General features: G+C 37.4%; 1 protein-coding gene across 5 annotated transcripts in view; it reads right to left on the reverse strand.

Moving 5' to 3' along the window:
- The window catches only part of GRIA2 (glutamate ionotropic receptor AMPA type subunit 2), a 145,375-nt gene that overhangs the window by 74,244 nt on the left and 51,015 nt on the right, over window positions 1–20,116 (reverse strand). For all 5 annotated transcript variants that reach the window (XR_010091252.1, XM_063458238.1, XM_063458236.1 and 2 more), the window contains exons 4-6: window positions 12,160–12,356; window positions 4,193–4,246; window positions 2,762–2,923 (exon numbers count right to left, since the gene is read on the reverse strand). Coding sequence is in view for 4 of the 5 variants with exons in the window: in XM_063458238.1 (XP_063314308.1) it covers window positions 2,762–2,923; window positions 4,193–4,246; window positions 12,160–12,356 (413 nt within the window). In the remaining variant the exon portion in view is untranslated. The remainder of the gene's footprint in view (window positions 1–2,761; window positions 2,924–4,192; window positions 4,247–12,159; window positions 12,357–20,116) is intronic.

Genomic DNA, 20,116 nt, shown 5'->3' on the forward strand with positions numbered 1-20,116 from the left:
AACATATAGTGAGAGAACTTGCACAGTTCTAATGGACCCTCTTATCAAGCCATTAATATATGCATTTTCTACACCATAGCTAAGCATTAATATGTGGTAAATCACTCATAAGAAAACTTATCTTCAAGCCATATTCCATTTAAAAACTGTAATCATTTAAAATATTTTTTTTAAAAAAAGCAAATAATTGTACTGTAAAAATGGCACATTCTGGTAAAGGGGGTATTTTTTTTTATCCATAGAGTCATCAGATACAGTAATTTATAATTATTCATTAGACATGTGCACCATGAAAAAAAATTAGTTTCATCTGAAAAAAATATTTTTTTTCAGAAAAGCAGATTCTTGTGCATGTGATTGTTCGGTTCATTAGAATGTTGTCCGCAATTCAGATGAACCAAAAGGGTGTGAAAATAGGCAAATCAGTGTACTGCAAAATATATATAAATTTATTTTTGGGTACATTTTCCCACCTTTTGGTTCACATATTAAGTGAGAAAATGTAACCGATAGAGGGATAAAGCAAAGGAACAGTAATAAATCTATGTTTATAAATATTTATTAGATATATAATACATAAATATATATATTTTTTTTTTACTACTCCTTTTTTTCCCCGTATTGTTCACTTCTCACTTGATCTGTGAATTAAATCAAAATCAAGTGGCTGTCCACATATTTTACCATCAAACATCCCTTTTTTGGGCACGATGGATGGGACTCCAAATCAAATGAACATGTTCGTCCATTACACAAGTTGCTTGCTTCATGCTTAATCTATATGGCAGATCAGGAATCGGAAATTTAGACGAATACCCAGTCACCTACGAATTGCTGTTTGTCACACACAAAAAAATCTCTACATCTATTATGTAAACATAAATTCATGGCAAAAGTGCTTGTTCTATGGAAAGTCTATTATTGTCAAAGACCCCAACCATAACACATTCTATGAAGACTAGAAGAACACTATAAAGATGGGGCCATGGAAAATCGCAACAATACCATGAGGAGAGAACTCTGCTTTCAAATACTGAACAAAGCTATTTAGTTCATGTGATTCCAAGCGACTGGCACTTTATGTGCCATTCTCTGTATTGATTAATTACTTCAAAAATATTCCAGCTTTTTATTAACAGGACTATTCACTAAAGCGAATATCTAATTTAAGGACAAAATAGATGAATTGGCAATGAATTGTCAAATTAAGCTATATTTGCAATTCTGCAGCATTGGTGTTAAATTTTACATTTACTTGAAATTCTCATTTAGTGAATATCCCTGTAAAGGTAGTAGTGCAAAGAATTATGTCATAGCCATTCGCTTCCTAATCACACACTAAAATGTCAAGTGATTTGTTTGAAAATAGTGTTCCAGTAATCTGGTTCTATAACTAGATCTGCTAGTTTTACATCATTATGTACATAAGATTAAAATTACCAAATAACTATAAAGTAACAATTATCAGTAGCCAGAAACATCAAAATCAACAGACGTAGTCCACCTCCGTTCACCTGAAAACATTATTTGACATTATTTTTATTTGCACGTGTATTGCACAAAAACTATTTTAGCAATATTGTGTGTATATTTAGTGAAAATAAAAAATAAATTAAGAGTCAGTAAATCTAAATAGTTCTAATAGTACATATACAAAATTCTATGTAAATAAGTATGTGTAAGTGTCTTGTAAATCCAGTTAGTTTTAAACAATGTTATAAATGAAAAATATAGCAAAATAGAATTTAAGGATTTGTTAAGATTAGTGTACGGACCCACCGATATTGGGATACTTTGAAAGTAGTGGGGCTTAACCACAGTAAGGCTGTATGGTATGACTAAATCATTTTAAGAAGCCTTGTAAGATTTGAAACTAAATCTTTTATTTTTTATTTTGTGTGTGCTGTTCCTTAACCCCTTAAAGACCAAACTTCTGGAATAAAAGGGAATCATGACATGTCACACATGTCATGTGTCCTTAAGGGGTTAAATAAGTATTGTGCATTAAAAAATATGAAGGTTGCATTGTAAATGGGAAAGATGTTTAAACTAGCTGTTTTGTACAGATTATTCCTGGAAGGTGCTGAGCTGAGACTAATGGGAGCACTGAATAATGACTCTCCATGCTGCGTTTTCAAAATTATTCTGTGCAAAGCATTGTTTTTAAATATCTACTGCCATACTAAATTGACATGCTTAATTTCACATTTTAATTTGGCGTGTTAAAAAAACCTCTCTCTATTATTTATATATGTTTTCATGCATGATTTTATCATCATGTACCATAATACTAGAAATGTAATAAACACTACAAGCACCATGACCACTACAAAGGGCTGTAGTGGTTATATGGCCATGGGTATACTGGAGCCCCCCCGCACAAATAGCCAAACAGTTTGCAAATGTTGTGGTCTGCCAGGTGCCGGTCACCTCTTCCAGTAGAGCCAGAATCTTTCTGCTATGAGCTAGCCTGGTGGTGCAGGGCTATCTCTTTGGTTGAGAGTTTTCAGTTGATGCTCTCCTCCATAGAGTGCAGGAGAACTAATGGAAGCTCTATGCAGGACCTTCTGGTTCTCCTGGAGACTGTGACTACTTACCCTGAGAGGGTATCTGGGTACTCCTGTCACTATAATTACTACAGTGCTTTGTAGTGGTTATGGTGCTTAAACTGTTTCTTTATTTATATAATTTTTACAGAGCTGAACTCAAAGATCACAATGTATAAAATATGCACAAAATGTGTTCACTGCATATAAGATACCTTAATGGTAGAAGTATGAGCTCCAGGATATTCTTTTTCTTCTAATGTTGACCAGCGTTGTATAAACTTTGCTACAGCTGGATCATCGTAGTCCACTATCTGAAATCCTGACACATTAGCTCCTCCAAACTGAATCTTTGATAAATCTCCATCTGTAAAGCCCTTGGCAGAAAACATTCATTTATCAGATTTTAATTTTGACAATATTTCTGTTGTGAAATTTTAATAAATGATAGAGAGGATTTTGAGATTCCCTCAAGGCAAACAAACCAATAACCAATATGTAGTTTTCCCTTTTCTTTTAGTGAGTCTGTAACATGTAACTCATTCAGTTGAAGTAAAAAGTCTAAGAATGTGATTTTGAAAGCCGTCATGGTTATTTACCAATATGTGAATTGTCTGAAATTCTAAAGTAATTCAAAGTGAATTTCAAATTTTATTTCGGATAGTCAAATAAAATCTTAGCTTTTCCAGTTCATTGATCACAGCCAAGCATTCTACATTAACATTGATTTCTCTTTCTCAACAATTCACATTCTAAATTTCTGTATAAAAACACAAAATGCCTAATTTCAATGTAAACATTTGCTCGTAAAGGGACAATATAGCGATAGGAATACAAAAATCAGTAAATATTTAGGTCCCCAGCCTTTTAGCATTAAGTTAAAACTTACCCTTTCTCCATTACCTCGGTGGTCTTGCCACAGCTGGCCCCACCTTCATGACTGAGATTATTAATCTCATGGAGGCTAGTACGCATGTGTGGCAAAATGCCACTCTGGCCAATCAGCATCTCCTTATATAGATGCATTGAATCAATGCATCTCTATGGGGACTGTTTAGCATAATATTACTAGAGTTCCTTCTCATCCCATCTAATTAATATCTCCTATTCTTCCACCTCCGGCTATTAGACGGCCTGCTCATTTTCAAATTCTTAATGATATAACTAGCAAAGGCCAATTTCAGTTGTCTGCTTGCTGCATTCTCTCGTTAACCCAGGTTAAAATCTACATATACTAAAGTGCTATAAATTGCTAACGTCAAAGTTGGCTGCACAGGTCGGGTAGTAGAAGTGGGAATTTTATTGAGCTTTACCAAGTGCCAACCTTGAATGCCTAGGGTACAAATGAGAAGGATTCTCAGTAAACACAAGTAGACACTGTAATTTAAGCAATGCTATACTTGTTCTAAACTGTGTGAATGTGTAGCATGTTCATTTTATAAATCAACAAAACATTATAATAACTAGTCCTAAATTATTAAAAAATATATACAATACATTATATTTTACAGTGCTATAAAAGCAGGTGTAGATATATGCCTACATCTCGATTAATTTCCAGCTGTAAACCAATTACTAGGAAAACATATAATATGTCAAAACATTTATAAAATGATCAGAATGTCTAAATGTTAAAGTATACTTACCAGGTTTGCTATTATATAGTGGTATCCTTTAACATGTTTTCCTATAGTGATAACCTAGAGAAGAAGATAAATGTTCGTAAATAATGGTATTTTTAGCTACAGTATAATAATTTGGTTCTTTTTTTCATATAGGTAACTTGTCATAATAAAAGCAAAAGCATTAGTTATGAATAATAACTATATTACAAATTATGAATAATTCTATAATTACATTTCTTCTCACATCCAAAGAAGAAACAGAGTGCGAACTTCTGCATTAATGGAGCATTTAACAACTAGTGCCTGCCATCCTGCCCCCCTATCCTATCCCCTCAAAACCCAATATTAAACTAGATAGAAGGCTTGGAAGTGCGACTTCAAGCTACTCCTCTAATCCCTCTGGGTGTGTATGCAAGTAAGTATGTAAGTTTGTAAGCAAGTAAGATTTCTGTCTCTTATACCATAAAATACTGTGTTGTCTTGTGCTAATATGCAGTGCTGTCACAGTCGGCTATAGATAATCATTGTACTCAATTGTAGGTGCATCACATTGAGCGATACGCGTGTGCCTACATTTCTTACTGCTCCTCTATGAGGAATATTGGATTGGCCATCATCCTGGATGCAGGTGTCGAGTCAAACCAAGGAGGGGGTCGCAGCGGTACCAAGGGTGAGTCGGCACTGGAGAAAAAAATAGTTATCTTGTTTGTTTTTTTATAAAGATGGGGCAACCTAAACTGTCTAGGGTCTTCAGGACTAGAGCGTTAGGAATACATATGCCACAGTGTTCCTATAAGTTTACAAGTTTTCAACAAGCAGGAAAACACAAATTTTAGTGAAAATATAATGTAAAAGCATAAAAGAGTACAACAATGTGTTACTTTTTTATGCTTTTTTACATTTATTTTCAATACAAATTGTGTTTTTGAACCTTCCTGCTTTTGGTCTTGTCACTCCAAATTACAGTGTCCCAGAAGCTGTGAGGCGTGTCAAGGTGTTGTCGGGCATATTGTAACTGGGCTTTTTTGTGGCATTGGCACAGTAAAGGTTTCTTTCTGGCAACCTGACCATGCAGCTCATTTTTGTTCAAGTATCATTGTATTGTGCTCCTTGAAGAAGAAAAAAACGCCATCTTTTTCCAGAGCAGCCTGTATTTCTCCAGAAATTACCTGTGGGATTTTCTTTGTATTCTGAACAATTCTTCTGGCAGTTGTGGCTGAAATCTTTCTTGATCTACCTGACCTTGGCTTGGTATCAAGAGATCCCTGCATTTTCCACTTCTTAATAAGTGATTGAACAGTACTGACTGATATTTTTCAAGGCTTTGGATATCTTTTTATATCCTTTTATATCTTTATAAAGATCCATTACCTTGTTACACAGGTCTTTTTTCTGCATCCCATGGCTTAGTATCTAGCCTGCTCGGTGCATCCACGTGAGAGCTAACAAACTCATTGACACTAATTGGAATTAAAAAAAGCTACAGGTGTGGAAAAATCTAACTTTGATTGACATTTTAACCTGTGTGTGTTACTTTGTGTGTCTGTAAGAAGGCCAAATATTCAAGGGTGTGTAAATTTAATCAGGGCCATTTAGGTGATTTCTGTTATTATGATTTAAAAAGGAGTCAAACAACTATGTGATAATAAATGGCTTCATGTCTTCACTATCCTTCAATAAAATACATTTTTGTTTGCATGATCAGTCATATTTTGAAGGGTATGCAAACTTTTGAGCACAACTGTATATATATATATATATATATATATATATATATCTGTATATACCGTATATACTCGAGTATAAGCCGAGTTTTTCAGCACATTTTTGTGCTGAAAAACCCCCACTCGGCTTATACTCGAGTTAATGTCTGTATTATACATAATACAGACCAGGACCGCCGGGCTCATTACAAGCCTGGCGGTCCTGTTGGGGGCTGGCAGCGAGCTGTTACTTACCTCCCAGCAGCTCCTGTCAGCTCCTCCGTGCAGCTCCCCTGTCAGCTCCGTTCTGCTCACAGAGTAAGTCTCGCGACACCCGCGGCCGTCAGAACGTTGCCACGGGTTACCGTGGCAACGCTCCGCGTGGCACACAGACCGCGAGACTTAATCTGTGAGCAGAACGGAGCTGACAGGGGAGCTGCACGGAGGAGCTGACAGGAGCTGCTGGGAGGTAAGTAACAGCTCGCTGCCAGCCCCCCCACTGAACAGCCAATGCCACTGGACCACCAGGGATTAACAGAGCCCCCCTCCCTGGCCAGGCAACAAGCAGGGAGGGGGGACAAAAACCAATAAAAAAATACAAATATTAAAATAAAATAATATTAAAATAATATAATAATATTTAAATAATAATAATATTAAAATATAATAATAATATTAAAATATATTAATATTAAAATGATATTAAAATTAAAAAATTAAAATAATAAAAATGCCCTCCACCTCACCCAGTTTACACACACTACACAAACACACACACACACACACACACACACTGCATTATATACACACATTGCATTCACACAAACACACACTGCATTATATACACACACTGCATTATATACACACACTGCATTCACACAAACACACTGCATTTACACAAACACACACTGCATTCACACAAACACACTGCATTATATACACACACTGCATTATATACACACATTGCATTCACACACAACGCACGCTGTATGAATGCAGTGTGTATATAATGAATGCAGTGTGTGTGTGGATAATGAATGCAGTGTGTGTGTGGATAATGAATGCAGTGTGTGTATATAATGAATGCAGTGTTTGTATGAATGCAGTGTGTATATAATGAATGCAAACACACACTGCATTCATTATATACACACACACTGTAAATAAATATTCAATTAATGTAATTTTATTGTGATCTAATTTTATTTAGAAATTTACCAGTAGCTGCTGCATTTCCCACCCTAGGCTTATACTCGAGTCAATAAGTTTTCCCAGTTTTATGGGGTAAAATTAGGGGCCTCTGCTTATATTCGGGTTGGCTTATACTCGAGTATATACGGTATATATACAATGGGACCTCGGTTTACAAACGCCTCGGTTAACATAATTTTCGGTTTACAAATGAAAATCCATTGAAAATAATGCCTCGGTTTACAAAAAATGATTCGCAATACAAAGAAAGTTTCCCCAGGATGCATTGCACCTGGGAGGTTTATAGCACCATCCCCTGCATGCTGGAGTCTGGGGGTAGCACATGGCGTTGAGTGTGGAGGTGTTGGAGGTATTGGAGCGACTTTTGCATCGAGTTTTGGAGCCATTCTGGAAATTGTTTGCAGTTGTTTTGGGACTTTTTGGTGCATTTCTCAAGCTGTGGAAAGGTAGGGAGCTGAGCTTTGTCGTTTGGATGCCTTTTATTGTGTGTTCTGCATTGTGGGATGGTTTCCATGACAGCTCATTTTGACTTTTTTCTGACCTCCAGAACGGATTAATTGGTTTTCAGTGCATTCCTATGGGAAATGTTTCGCAATAAGAAACGTCCCAGAGAACGCATTAAATTCGTAAACCGAGTTCCCACTGTATATATACACTGCTCAAAAAAATAAAGGGAACACAAAAATAACACATTCTAAATTTGAATTAATTAAATATTGTTCTGAAATACTTTGTTCTTTACATAGTTGAATGTGCTGACAACAAAATCACACAAAAATGAAAAAAATGGAAATTAAATTTTCAACCCATGGAGGTCTGGATTTGGAGTCACACTCAAAATTAAAGTGGAAAAACACACTACAGGCTGATCCAACTTTGATGTAATGTCCTTAAAACAAGTCAAAATGAGGCTCAGTAATGTGTGTGGCTTCCATGCGCCTATATGACCTCCCTACAATGCTTGTGCATGCTCCTGAAGAGGTGGCGGATGGTCTCCTGAGGGATCTCCTCCCAGACCTTGACCAAAGCATCTGCCAACTCCTGGACAGTCTGTGGTGCAACGGGACGTTGGTGGATGGAGCGAGACATGATGTCCCTGATGTGCTCAATTGGATTCAAGTCTGGGGAACGGGCGGGCCAGTCCATAGCATCAATGCCTTCATCTTGCAGGAACTACTGACACACTCCAGCCACATGAGGTATAGCATGGTCTTGCATTGGGAGGAACCCAGGGCCAACCGCACAAGCATATGGTCTCACAAGGGGTCTGAGGATCGGGGGTCTCGGCACCTAATGGTAGTCAGGCTACCTCTGGCAAGCACATGGAGGGCTGTGCAGCCCCCCAAAGAAATGCCACCCCACACCATTACTGACCCACTGCCAAACCGGTCATGTTGGAGGATGTTGCAGGCAGCAGAATGTTCTCCACAGCGTCTCTAGACTCTGCCACATCTGTCACATGTGCTCAGTGTGAACCTGCTTTCATCTGTGAAGAGCACAGGGCGCCAGTGGCGAATTTGCCAATCTTGGTGTTCTCTGGCAAATGCCAAACGTCCTGCACGTCTCCTGATGTACTGGCCTGTCTCCTGGTAGCGCCTCCATGCTCTGGACACTACGCTGACAGGCACAGCAAACCTTCTTTCCACAGCACGCATTGATGTGCCATCCTGGATGAGCTGTACTACCTGAGCCACTTGTGTGGGTTGTAGACTCCGTCTCATGCTACCACTAGAGTGAAAGCATCACCAGCATTTAAAAGTGACCGAAACATCAGCCAGGAAGCATAGGAACTGAGAAGTGGTCTGTGGTCACCACCTGCAGAACCACTTCTTTATTGGGGGTGTCTTGCTAATTGCCTATAATGTCCACCTGTTGTCTATCCCATTTGCACAACAGCATGTGAAATTGATTGTCACTCAGTGTTGCTTCCTAAGTGGACAGTTTGATTTCACAGAAGTGAACCCAAAAAACTAATTAATATCAAAGCTGAATATTTTTGGAAGTAGTTTTTAGTTTGTTTTTAGTTTTAGCTATTTTAGGGGGATATCTGTGTGTGCAGGTGACTATTACTGTGCATAATTATTAGGCAACTTAACAAAAAACAAATATATACCCATTTCAATTATTTATTTTTACCAGTGAAACCAATATAACATCTCAACATTCACAAATATACATTTCTGACATTCAAAAACAAAACAAAAACAAATCAGTGACCAATATAGCCACCTTTCTTTGCAAGGACACTCAAAAGCCTGCCATCCATGGATTCTGTCAGTGTTTTGATCTGTTCACCATCAACATTGCGTGCAGAAGCAACCACAGCCTCCCAGACACTGTTCAGAGAGGTGTACTGTTTTCCCTCCTTGTAAATCTCACATTTGATGATGGACCACAGGCTCTCAATGGGGTTCAGATCAGGTGAACAAGGAGGCCATGTCATTAGATTTTCTTCTTTTATACCCTTTCTTGGAGCATTATCCTGCATGAAAATCATGTTTTTCTTGAAGGATGCAGACTTCTTCCTGTACCACTGCTTGAAGAAGGTGTCTTCCAGAAACTGGCAGTAGGACTGGGAGTTGAGCTGGACTCCATCCTCAACCCGAAAAGGCCCCACAAGCTCATCTTTGATGATACCAGCCCAAACCAGTACTCCACCTCCACCTTGCTGGCGTCTGAGTCGGACTGGAGCTCTCTGCCCTTTACCAATCCAGCCACGGGCCCATCCATCTGGCCCATCAAGACTCACTCTCATTTCATCAGTCCATAAAACCTTAGAAAAATCAGTCTTGAGATATTTCTTGGCCCAGTCTTGACGTTTCAGCTTGTGTGTCTTGTTCAGTGGTGGTCGTCTTTCAGCCTTTCTTACCTTGGCCATGTCTCTGAGTATTGCACACCTTGTCCTTTTGGGCACTCCAGTGATGTTGCAGCTCTGAAATATGGCCAAACTGGTGGCAAGTGGCATCTTTTCTCAGTTCATGGGCAGTTATTTTGCGCCTTGGTTTTTCCACACGCTTCTTGCGACCCTGTTGACTATTTTGAATGAAACGCTTGATTGTTCGATGATCACGCTTCAGAAGCTTTGCAATTTTAAGAGTGCTGCATCCCTCTGCAAGATATCTCACTATTTTTGACTTTTCTGAGCCTGTCAAGTCCTTCTTTTGACCCATTTTGCCAAAGGAAAGGAAGTTGCCTAATAATTATGCACAGCTGATATAGGGTGTTGATGTCATTAGACCACACCCCTTCTCATTACAGAGATGCGCATCACCTAACATGCTTAATTGGTAGTAGGCTTTCGAGCCTATACAGCTTGGAGTAAGACAACATGCATAAAGAGGATGATGTGGTCAAAATACTCATTTGCCTAATAATTCTGCACTCCCTGTGTATATATATATATATATATATATATATATATAGTAGTTCTGTCATTTGTAAATTAAAGTAACATCATCTTAAACTTCATTTAAGTTAATGGATCCTGCAATTTCAGCAATAAATCTAATGATTGTGTCACACAGACGTTACAAACTGATTCATTATACTAAGTGAAAAGAAGAAAGCAGTTAACAGTGAAATTGTGTTAGATTTCAAATCTCAGTATAAGATCATTTTTCCAATTTTATAATAATCAACAGCTTTGCTTACATGAATACATATAATTGTACCCTTGTTTTCAGTGCCGTACAGTGATAAGAAATTATGGAGTCAATGATCAAGAAGAGCTGGACTGGTTTAATATACACAACTTGATAAGAAATTAGTATATTATGTGTACATTGGTGAGAAGCAGAGAATAAATAGAATAAATAATGAGGTCACATAAGGGATTAAGGGAAAAAGGTCAGATGAGGCAGGGAACGTGAATGAACTATGCAAGGTCAGTAAAGGAGTTTGTTAATAGCCAAGTATTAACAGTTTTGTAAAAGTCATGGAGGTGATATGCAATATCGATTTTAAAGTTGTTGGGATCCAGGGAAGGTGATTCTTGGACCCAGGAAGGAAAAAGAAATGGACGCAAGTAATGTTTGAAGAATTGAGAGACCAGAGAGAAAACATATGTAGAGGTTATTCACTAATTCTCAAAGTGAGAATTTTTCCAGATTGGCTATTTTAGCCTTAAATTTAAAATTCTCTTTAGTGAAAAACCCTGGCTATGTATTTGGAGATTAAATGAAGACACTTAGTGAATGACAGCAAGGAGGGAGAAGAGGACTCTGAGTAAGGTCTGGCAGCCAAAAGCTTCCTGGTCTTTATGTAGATGCTTTGCACTAACAATTTAATTGTGTGAACATTCCATAAGGAACATTCTGTTATTCTGGAGATTTTGTTATGATTTGGACTGGTCACTATATATATATATATATATATATGTATATATATATATATATATATATTGCATAGTTCATTTCATAAATAAGTTCTAACAACAGTATTTTGTTTTTTGGATTAATATTTTCAAAAATGACAGCATATTTGAAGTTTGTTGTATATTTTTTCCGTGCACTAACTATATAAACCCCCAACCTACCTATAAGCATATCTCCGTATCTCCTACTGCCAGCTACTAAAAATGCAAAATAGGACAAATCTGTCTTTTGAATAGGACCTGCATGACTGCATGCAATTGTAACCATGGGGGTTGTGGTTATGAAAGTTGGGATGAAATTTCAGCACATATAATTCCCAGTGATGTTATCAAGATGAGCCAAGAGAGCAATAGAAAGGCTTGAAACTAATTAAATAGTTTTGAACACTTATATTTGTCTAAGTAGCACATTTTCACACATTCTACATTATACAAAATATTTTCGATCGTAACAGTTACCATTTAGTGATTTTGTTATGACATTTCATGCATTATCATTATTACAGTATGGCTCCCGGTTAATAACCTTGATGGCTGATGAAAAGCCAAAGTTCTATGGAGGAAAATAACTGCTCCATCAGTTTATTGTCTATTTTGATAGATATAATTAATGCAAGCATAGAACAATATTTGGTTGGCCTTTAACACTTTTACTTAGTTGTACATACAACTGTCTGTGCAGACTCATAATTGTGACAAACCTGATCTACAATGTCGTTGACTTTGTCCCGTTCACAGTCCAAAATCACTCTTCTTTCTTTTTTTATTTCTAGGTCTTGGAAAAGGGAACGGTACGTTTCATCTTTCCTGTCATTATTAATGTTGCCTACGTTGATTGCAGTCACTAACCATTTCTTCTCAGCCGCCGAATCCAGCACAGCTTGCAGTGTTGATAAACCTGAAAATAGTAAGTGCTTTTTAATGGTCAGCATTTCACAGTATAAAACACTAAGGGGAAGATCTATCAAAACACAAACAGGTGCTACTCTGATCAAAGTGTTAAAGGCACAAACACCCTGAAAACCAATACAATGTCTCTTAAATATCTAGCACTTTGCTCCAGAATAACACTGTTATCCTTGATAAATTCTCCCTTGTAGTAGTTTGCATTCTATTTTATAGCTTCATTATCTTTTTATTGTCTTTCGATTGGCCTTTCATGTTTTATGTTTGACACATTATTAGCATATCGGCCTTTTTGAAAAGGACTCCTGATGTATTAGAGCAAGCCATGTTTTAGTATTATAAACAATGTTTATTTTTTATTGTTAGAATTTTAAAAGTATAGCTAAATAAATATATGAAAATAAATGTATTTTAAAGGGGAAAAAAATATTTTAATTATGGATGAAGACTGAAGGGGTAGTGTAAGAAAACAATTTTATATTGTGTAAGAAAACACAATTTTAGATAATATGTATTAGTCGTTAAGTTAAGTTAGAAAAAGAAGGCAAGAATGTGTGGTATATACATAAAACAATATGGAATAATAGTTAATATTTTTTAAAGCAAAACAGCACTGCAGTATTGTTGGAAATATTCAAGCAATGAGGTAAAATTTTCACATGAATATTAATAGCATTTTTTCATGCTACCAAAATATGACTGCCGAAAATAGTTTTGGAATGTTTTCTATTATACTTGCATTAAAAAATCATAATAAGGGGGGCGGGGCCGGACCGCCGAGCTGGACGGTCGCAGGTCTGTGCAGCTCCTGCAACCAACTAAAATATATTCTCTAACAACCAAGTCTTACCACCCGAAAATTGACCGACAGCACAGACACCCAGAGCTGAGGGACTGCGGGGCCCGGGGAGAGGCTGGCTCATCGAGCTTCAGTCCCCTGGGGGAAAAACACGCCGACCTAAACGGTGCCTTCTCCTGCGGTGAGTGGGGCGGACGGCCGCTGCCCCACTATCCTGCACCACGGAACCCAGCTGAGTGTGCGGACCGGCGCAGGCCCGGCCCCGTTCCCCCCCCTTAGGACCGGTGGGGGTGATCCCGGTCCACACCCGGAGGCCCCACACATGACACTGCAATCAAGGCCAGGGAGCCCAGCTGCCGCACCTAAAATGGCGGGCGCCACGTGCGCAGCCGGCAAAAGGAAGACCAGCTTTCAGCTCGCACTCACAGCCACCAAGGCGGATTGTGCCTCCCACTCAAGCTGCACGGAGAGTCGGCGAAACCAACGCGGCTCAGGTGCACGGGAAACAACAGCCGCACTGGGCATAGGTCACACAGCGAAGCGAACATACTTGCCTGAAGAGACCGACACCTCTGCTGGAAGACCGACCCGGCAATCACCTACAACCCAGCCTGCACTAAGACGGACCGGTAAGCGGCAGCACTCTGCGGAACACACTCAGCTCCCGTTCAGGGCAGACACCAGCCTACGAATGACCAAGAGAGGCAAGCCCACTAAAATACAGCGGCAACACTGGGAAGCCAACGGAGGAGGCCTACACCAGCAATGTGCACGAACAGCATGTACCCCTGGGGGGAAAGACAGTGCCCCGGCGACGAAATCCTGCACACCATGACTCTCAAAGCACCGCGCAGCTGCCGACTCACAAGACCAGACGTCCTGCAGATGCGAAGTATGTTCGGACACAGCACGGCGGCGGGGATCCAGCCCCTACCAGAGGCAGATACCGGGCTATACCGCAAGTAAATCACGAGGGGTCTGTTGATCCGCCACTGGCCAGGACAGTACCTAACAGGACAGTACCAAAGCTTTGGTCCCTATGCTGTCTCCATACTCCGCTTTACTACACAAACCAGCTTCATGACACACAACCACTGACTTCCATATGGCTGATGGGGGGTTAAATGGGGGTGGAAAAACCCGTGCATGTTTAAAGCTCCTCTCTATAGGCTACATCTACTGTTAAACACATAGACAAGAATACATAACCAGACAAGGGCTGCATGTATACTTCATTAAGCATTAACGCGTTCATAGCGCATATAGTACCAGCGAAGAATATGCTCTCCTTTATTGCGTTTTGTGTCTCATTTTTTTTTTCTCTCCTTTCTTATCTCTACAGTGTGTCTCAGAGTAACACCAGTTCACACTCTTGTAGTCATTAGTCACACCGATTTCTCTTCTGTCACACGTAGTATAATCTTGTATATCTATAAAAATGTGCATTTGTTCAGTTATGTCACTTAACCAAAAATTGTGCAAGCACCAACGAATATCCCATTGTAACTAATGCCTGAATAGCACGAGGATTGCCTTTGGGGTACCCCGTGCAAGTCTGTAACGCCATATGCACAGCAAAAATAAAGAATTAAAAAAAAAAAAAAAAAACATAATAAGAATGTGGACCTTCAAAATGAATGAAACAGGTATACTTTAATGTACTGTTCTACCACACTATTGTACAGGTAATCCACTACTAATAGTGTGCATTCCTTCTTTGCATTTTTAATGGATAGTACCAATGCTCACACTCCAAAAACAGTAGTGTACTACATGATTGAGGATAATGCTTCACATTCATTTTCTATGTCCAAAGAATCCCCTGGATCAAGTGACTGACTTAAAATGGGAACTAATACATGGACTGCATTCCAGACATGTTCTTCTCTTGACTCTTCTTGGAAACCTATTAAAACCAATCTAGCAACGGTTGCTAGGGACCACAACAGATGTGTAATAATTTTCTTATGTGCTACCCAAGAATGCCTTTCACTCCAAAACCCTGGGGAATTAGAGGTGACACAATGTTGTAAATCACAGGAGGCAGAAGAAACAAATCTTAATTCTCCTGAGTGTTAGACATAGCAATAGAGTGGATTCACCTCTAGTATACAAAGGAATAAGGGTGAGGAGTTCTAGCCTATTTGCCATCAACATAATGGATGGACTGGCATTATTCAACACAGGAAATTAATATTCTTCCATTGTCAAAGCAGCTAACTACTGTGTGAGCTTGAACATACAATTTAACACAATACGCACAAAAGGCTGTACATTTAACACAATACATTGTACATTATAGTGCAGTATACCATGTTATTCATACATACCTTGAGTTGCATGTCATGCAGTTAGTTACGGAATGACTTCATAGTTACGTTTCACAGTTTCCCTACTGCATGCATAGAATAAAATTTACAAACCTAGAACACCTTTGGATTATCACAAGGAAAGCTGGGCCCTTAATTTGCCAATTCATCACATTCAGTTTTGATTAGTGAGCAAGATACCAAACCCATATGGTGTCATTTGTTACTCGTGTGCAGATGCCAAGCTAGCAAGATCTACACTACAACACGTAATAATTATGTTAGAAATTGATAACTAGAGAGTTAAAAGATGCAGCTACACGATTCTCTATAATTCCTGATGGACTCTATTAGCCAATCTGTACCTTGAATTACATTTTTTCCACTTTTAAGTTGATGTAAAATTGCCCAGTCCTATAAAAATAATCTATTTCAGACTACATACAATTTCACACCATTTATTTGCTTATTTATTGTATAATTTCTTGTAGCATACAGTAAAGTATGTTAGTTGTTTTGTTTGTTTGTTTTTTTGTATCTTGGCATTTCTTGTAAAGCAAACTAAAGAAACATTGTCAACATTTATTCAAAATGTGAAGTAAATTGTCCATTCACTAAACAATTAATTGTACCTGAAAACATATAGTACAATAAAAAATAGGTGCATTTTTTTTTTGCCAAAATAGCAAACAGAAAACCCAACTCACGTGAAATGGTGATTTCTTTCCACTCTGATAATTGACCTACATTTACTTGTTGTATCAGAGGAATTTACAATTTTTTGCCAGTGATGGTCTGTCCTAATTAGTCTCATTAAAACTAACATCATAGGAAATACAATTACACACAATTAACAAGTTAATTGGACTCCGATACCCTAAGATATTAAAGATTGAACCCCTCACTACGCAAACACAAATTCTCTAGCTTAACCAGTCCAGTGCTGTAGCAGAAGGTGGCTAAGCACAGATCTCAGTTGAAGCATTGAAAGGCAACAAATGCAAATATACCCTACCATACAATATATACAATCCTTGCAAAAGTATTCAAACTCCTTGAAAAAAATTATAGTTTTTTTTTCTGGATTACAAGTTATACATACTAGCAAATGCATGAACAATGGTTTTATTGCAAACTCATCTGCTCTAATAGAACATTTTAAAACTAAAATTGTGTATCTGAGTAGATATTTAAAAGACAAAACATCTCATCTAATGACAAACCTTGCCCATATATTAGCTGAGACAATCTCATGCTTTTTTAGCAGACTCCAGATGTGCTTTCATAAAATTTGAGTGGGTAATGGCTCCTTACTTCACCCTCTCCAACTGATATAGAGCTCTTGGAATTGTTGACACATTGTGCACATTTACTCCACTCTCAGTGAGTTTAAAGTGACTGATGGCTCCTTCTTCTCTCACATCCCCTTATCCTATGTAGCCAATTTTTGGGTGGTGTGATGTAGTTACACTTCTGGATTAAATGATCCAATCTGTATTTGCAAATACCTTTATATTACTTTGTACCATTTTCCTAACTTATGTAGTCTATTTTTTGTTATGTCTGTAGAGCATTCTTTATTGTTCTTTGTTATAACTTTCCTTCAGATATTTAACCTGACCACGGATCCTTACTCAGAGTGGGACTTTGATCTAAAGAACATTATTTGTTACTATGTGTCTCGCACCTACAGGACAATTTTTAGGTAATTTTCTAGATATGTAAACCAAGAACTTACAGAACAGAGGTGTTGAACATTTTTGCAAACTGCATATTTTTTTTTTTACTTTTGTTAACTTAGAATCAGTGTGTTTTTTGTATTTTATGCAAGTTGTTTTGTAGTTGTATGAGCTGTATTATTATTATTATTATTATAAATTATCCAGTCTGTTTTATTGAATCAATGATAAAACCTTCAATCAAGACATTAGAAGGTCTAATAATCGATATTGAAAGAAGGGTGCAGTTAAGGAAATAATTTGCAAATCTTAAATCTCTGTTGGTACCAAGGAGCATCATGTATCACTCTGTCAGTTATGACCAGAGTTATTGGCACAGAACTAAAAGATGAGCTACATGCAGGGCTTAAAGTGAGCACTACACAGAGCCCTTTATATACACTAAAATACCTCTGCACAGATATTGCGCTCAGCCACAGTGAAACTGAGTCTACCCCATCTTAAAATTGGGAGTCCCCAGTACCTTTTGATACCTAAAACTCCCCTTTATCAGCTCCAGCCATAATTAGTGACAGATAAGCTCAAAGTGATAGGCACATATCCATTTAAATCTATTGAAATAAATCAGCTGAGTGATCACGCTGAACCACTGTGATGCTGAAAAACCCTGGTTGGTTCTCCTAGCATGTCCCTCTGCCCAATGATCAGTGCTGAACATTGCAAGCTGCTCATCATTGATCACATTGTGCAGGACCTGCAACATGAGAGGGGGATTTCCCATTCCAACTATGCATAGGATTGTGGGTTGGATTAGGGGCAGGATTTAAATTAGATTGTGGGTAGGATTAGGAATTGGATTACAAATTGGATTAGGGGTAGGACTAGGGTTTGGTTTAGTGGGTGGATTACTGTTTGGGATAGGGGTTAGATTAAGGGTGAATTAAGGGCCAAAGGTATCACTGTGCTTAAGAACCATAGTAGAAAACAAATATGGGGTGATTACAGTAAAGTATGAATTTCCCCATAATAAAACACATGTATGAAAAACACACACAAAAAAAAAAAAAATATTGTGACTGAGGTTGTAATGAAATGATCAAATGAAAATTTTCAAAATGCCTTTAGTAAAATAGCCTACTTTTGAAAAATATACAGTTCTGTGTATTGGTTTTGGATTATGTGACTGCTATAAAAATTGTAATCTCAGCATGCAAAATTTTGCAACATTTTAGCTTTAAATGCATAATTCACTCCTTATTTATTTGTTTTATAATTTTTAGAAATGTATTTAGAGCCGAGACATATTGGGCATTTTAAAAATCAGGACTAATTAGTAAATATATTTTGAGTTATTATTTTGTCGCACTTGTTGTGTGGACATTGTTAAATGTGTTTGTTTGTTTTTTTACTTTTTTTAACTCATGTTTATTACTATATATATATATATATATGTGTATATATATTTATATATATATATATATATATATATATATATAGAGAGAGAGAGAGAGAGAGAGAGAGAGAGAGAGAGAGTGTATCAAAATAAAGCCCTATAGCTGCTTTAAAAATTATATATAGTATATATGGAAACACTTTAACCCCTTAAGGACCGGACTTTTTTTGCGATGTTGTACATTTGCGACCAGGCATCTTTTTGACACTTTTGTGGTGTTTGTGTTTAGGTGTAATTTTCCACTCTCTCATTTACTGTTCCTATACAAATTATATATTGTTTTTTTCAGGACAAAAGGGGCTTTCTTTACATACCATTATTTATATAATCTCATGTAATTTAATTTAAAAAAATGAAAAAATATGATGAAAAGTTGAAAAAAATACACGTTTTATGAATTTTATGTGAAAAATCTTTTACTCATCTACAAAAGCGATTGAAAAAAACTGCTAAATAGATTCAAAATGTTGTCCTGAGTTAAAAAATACCCAGTGTTTACATGCTTTTTGCTATTTTTTTGCATGTTATAGGGCTATAAGTACAAGTAGGATATTGCGGTTTCAAAACATACATTTTTAAAATGTATCAATAGTGACATTGTAACACTATTATCTGTCATAAATTGCTAAATAACACCCCACATGTACATATTTTTTTAAAAGTAGACAACCCAGGGTATTCAATATGGGGTATGTCCAGACTTTTTTAGTAGCCACTTAGTCGCAAACACTGGCCAAAGTTAGCGTTCATATTTGTTTGTGTGTGAAAAAAGTAAAAAACTAAATTGAACGCTAATTTTGGCCAGTGTTTGTGACTAAGTGGTTACTAAAAAAGACTGGACATACCCCATTTGCAATACTTTGGGTTGTCTTCTTTTGCAAATGGTATGCCATCATAGGGGTAATTCTCATTCCTGGGCTACCATACGCTCTCAAAGGCAACGTAACCAACCTGGCCATTTTCAATGTAAAAATATTTGACCCATATATTTGACCCTGTAACTTTCAAAAACGCTATAAAACCTGTACATGGGGGGTCCTGTTCTACTCAGGAGACTTTGCTGAACACAAATATTAGTGTATCAAAACTGGAAAATGTATCACAACAATTATATCATCAGTAAAAGTGCTGTTTGTGTGTGAAAAATGCAAAAAAAGTCACTTTCACTGACAATATCATCGCTGTGATATGTTTTACTGTTTTGAATCACTAATATTTGTGTTCAGCGAAGTCTCCCGAGTAAAACAGTACCCCCCATGTACAGGTTTTAGGGTGTCGTAGAACGTTACAGGGTAAAATACAGTGATGGCAAATTAAATTCTCTTTCGGCCTGGGTTGGCAGGCAGGTCCCTTAAATTGCAATCAATAAAATAACTTAATTATGTAAAAATATTACATAAATACGCACGTAGAATTTAAATATATATGCATATTTATATATTTGAAGTCTACGTGTATATTTATATAATTATTTATGTAATTTTGTATATGGACATATGAATAGTTCGCATT

This window comes from Pelobates fuscus, chromosome 6 (genome assembly GCF_036172605.1).
Source record: "Pelobates fuscus isolate aPelFus1 chromosome 6, aPelFus1.pri, whole genome shotgun sequence".
Lineage (NCBI taxonomy): Eukaryota > Metazoa > Chordata > Amphibia > Anura > Pelobatidae > Pelobates > Pelobates fuscus.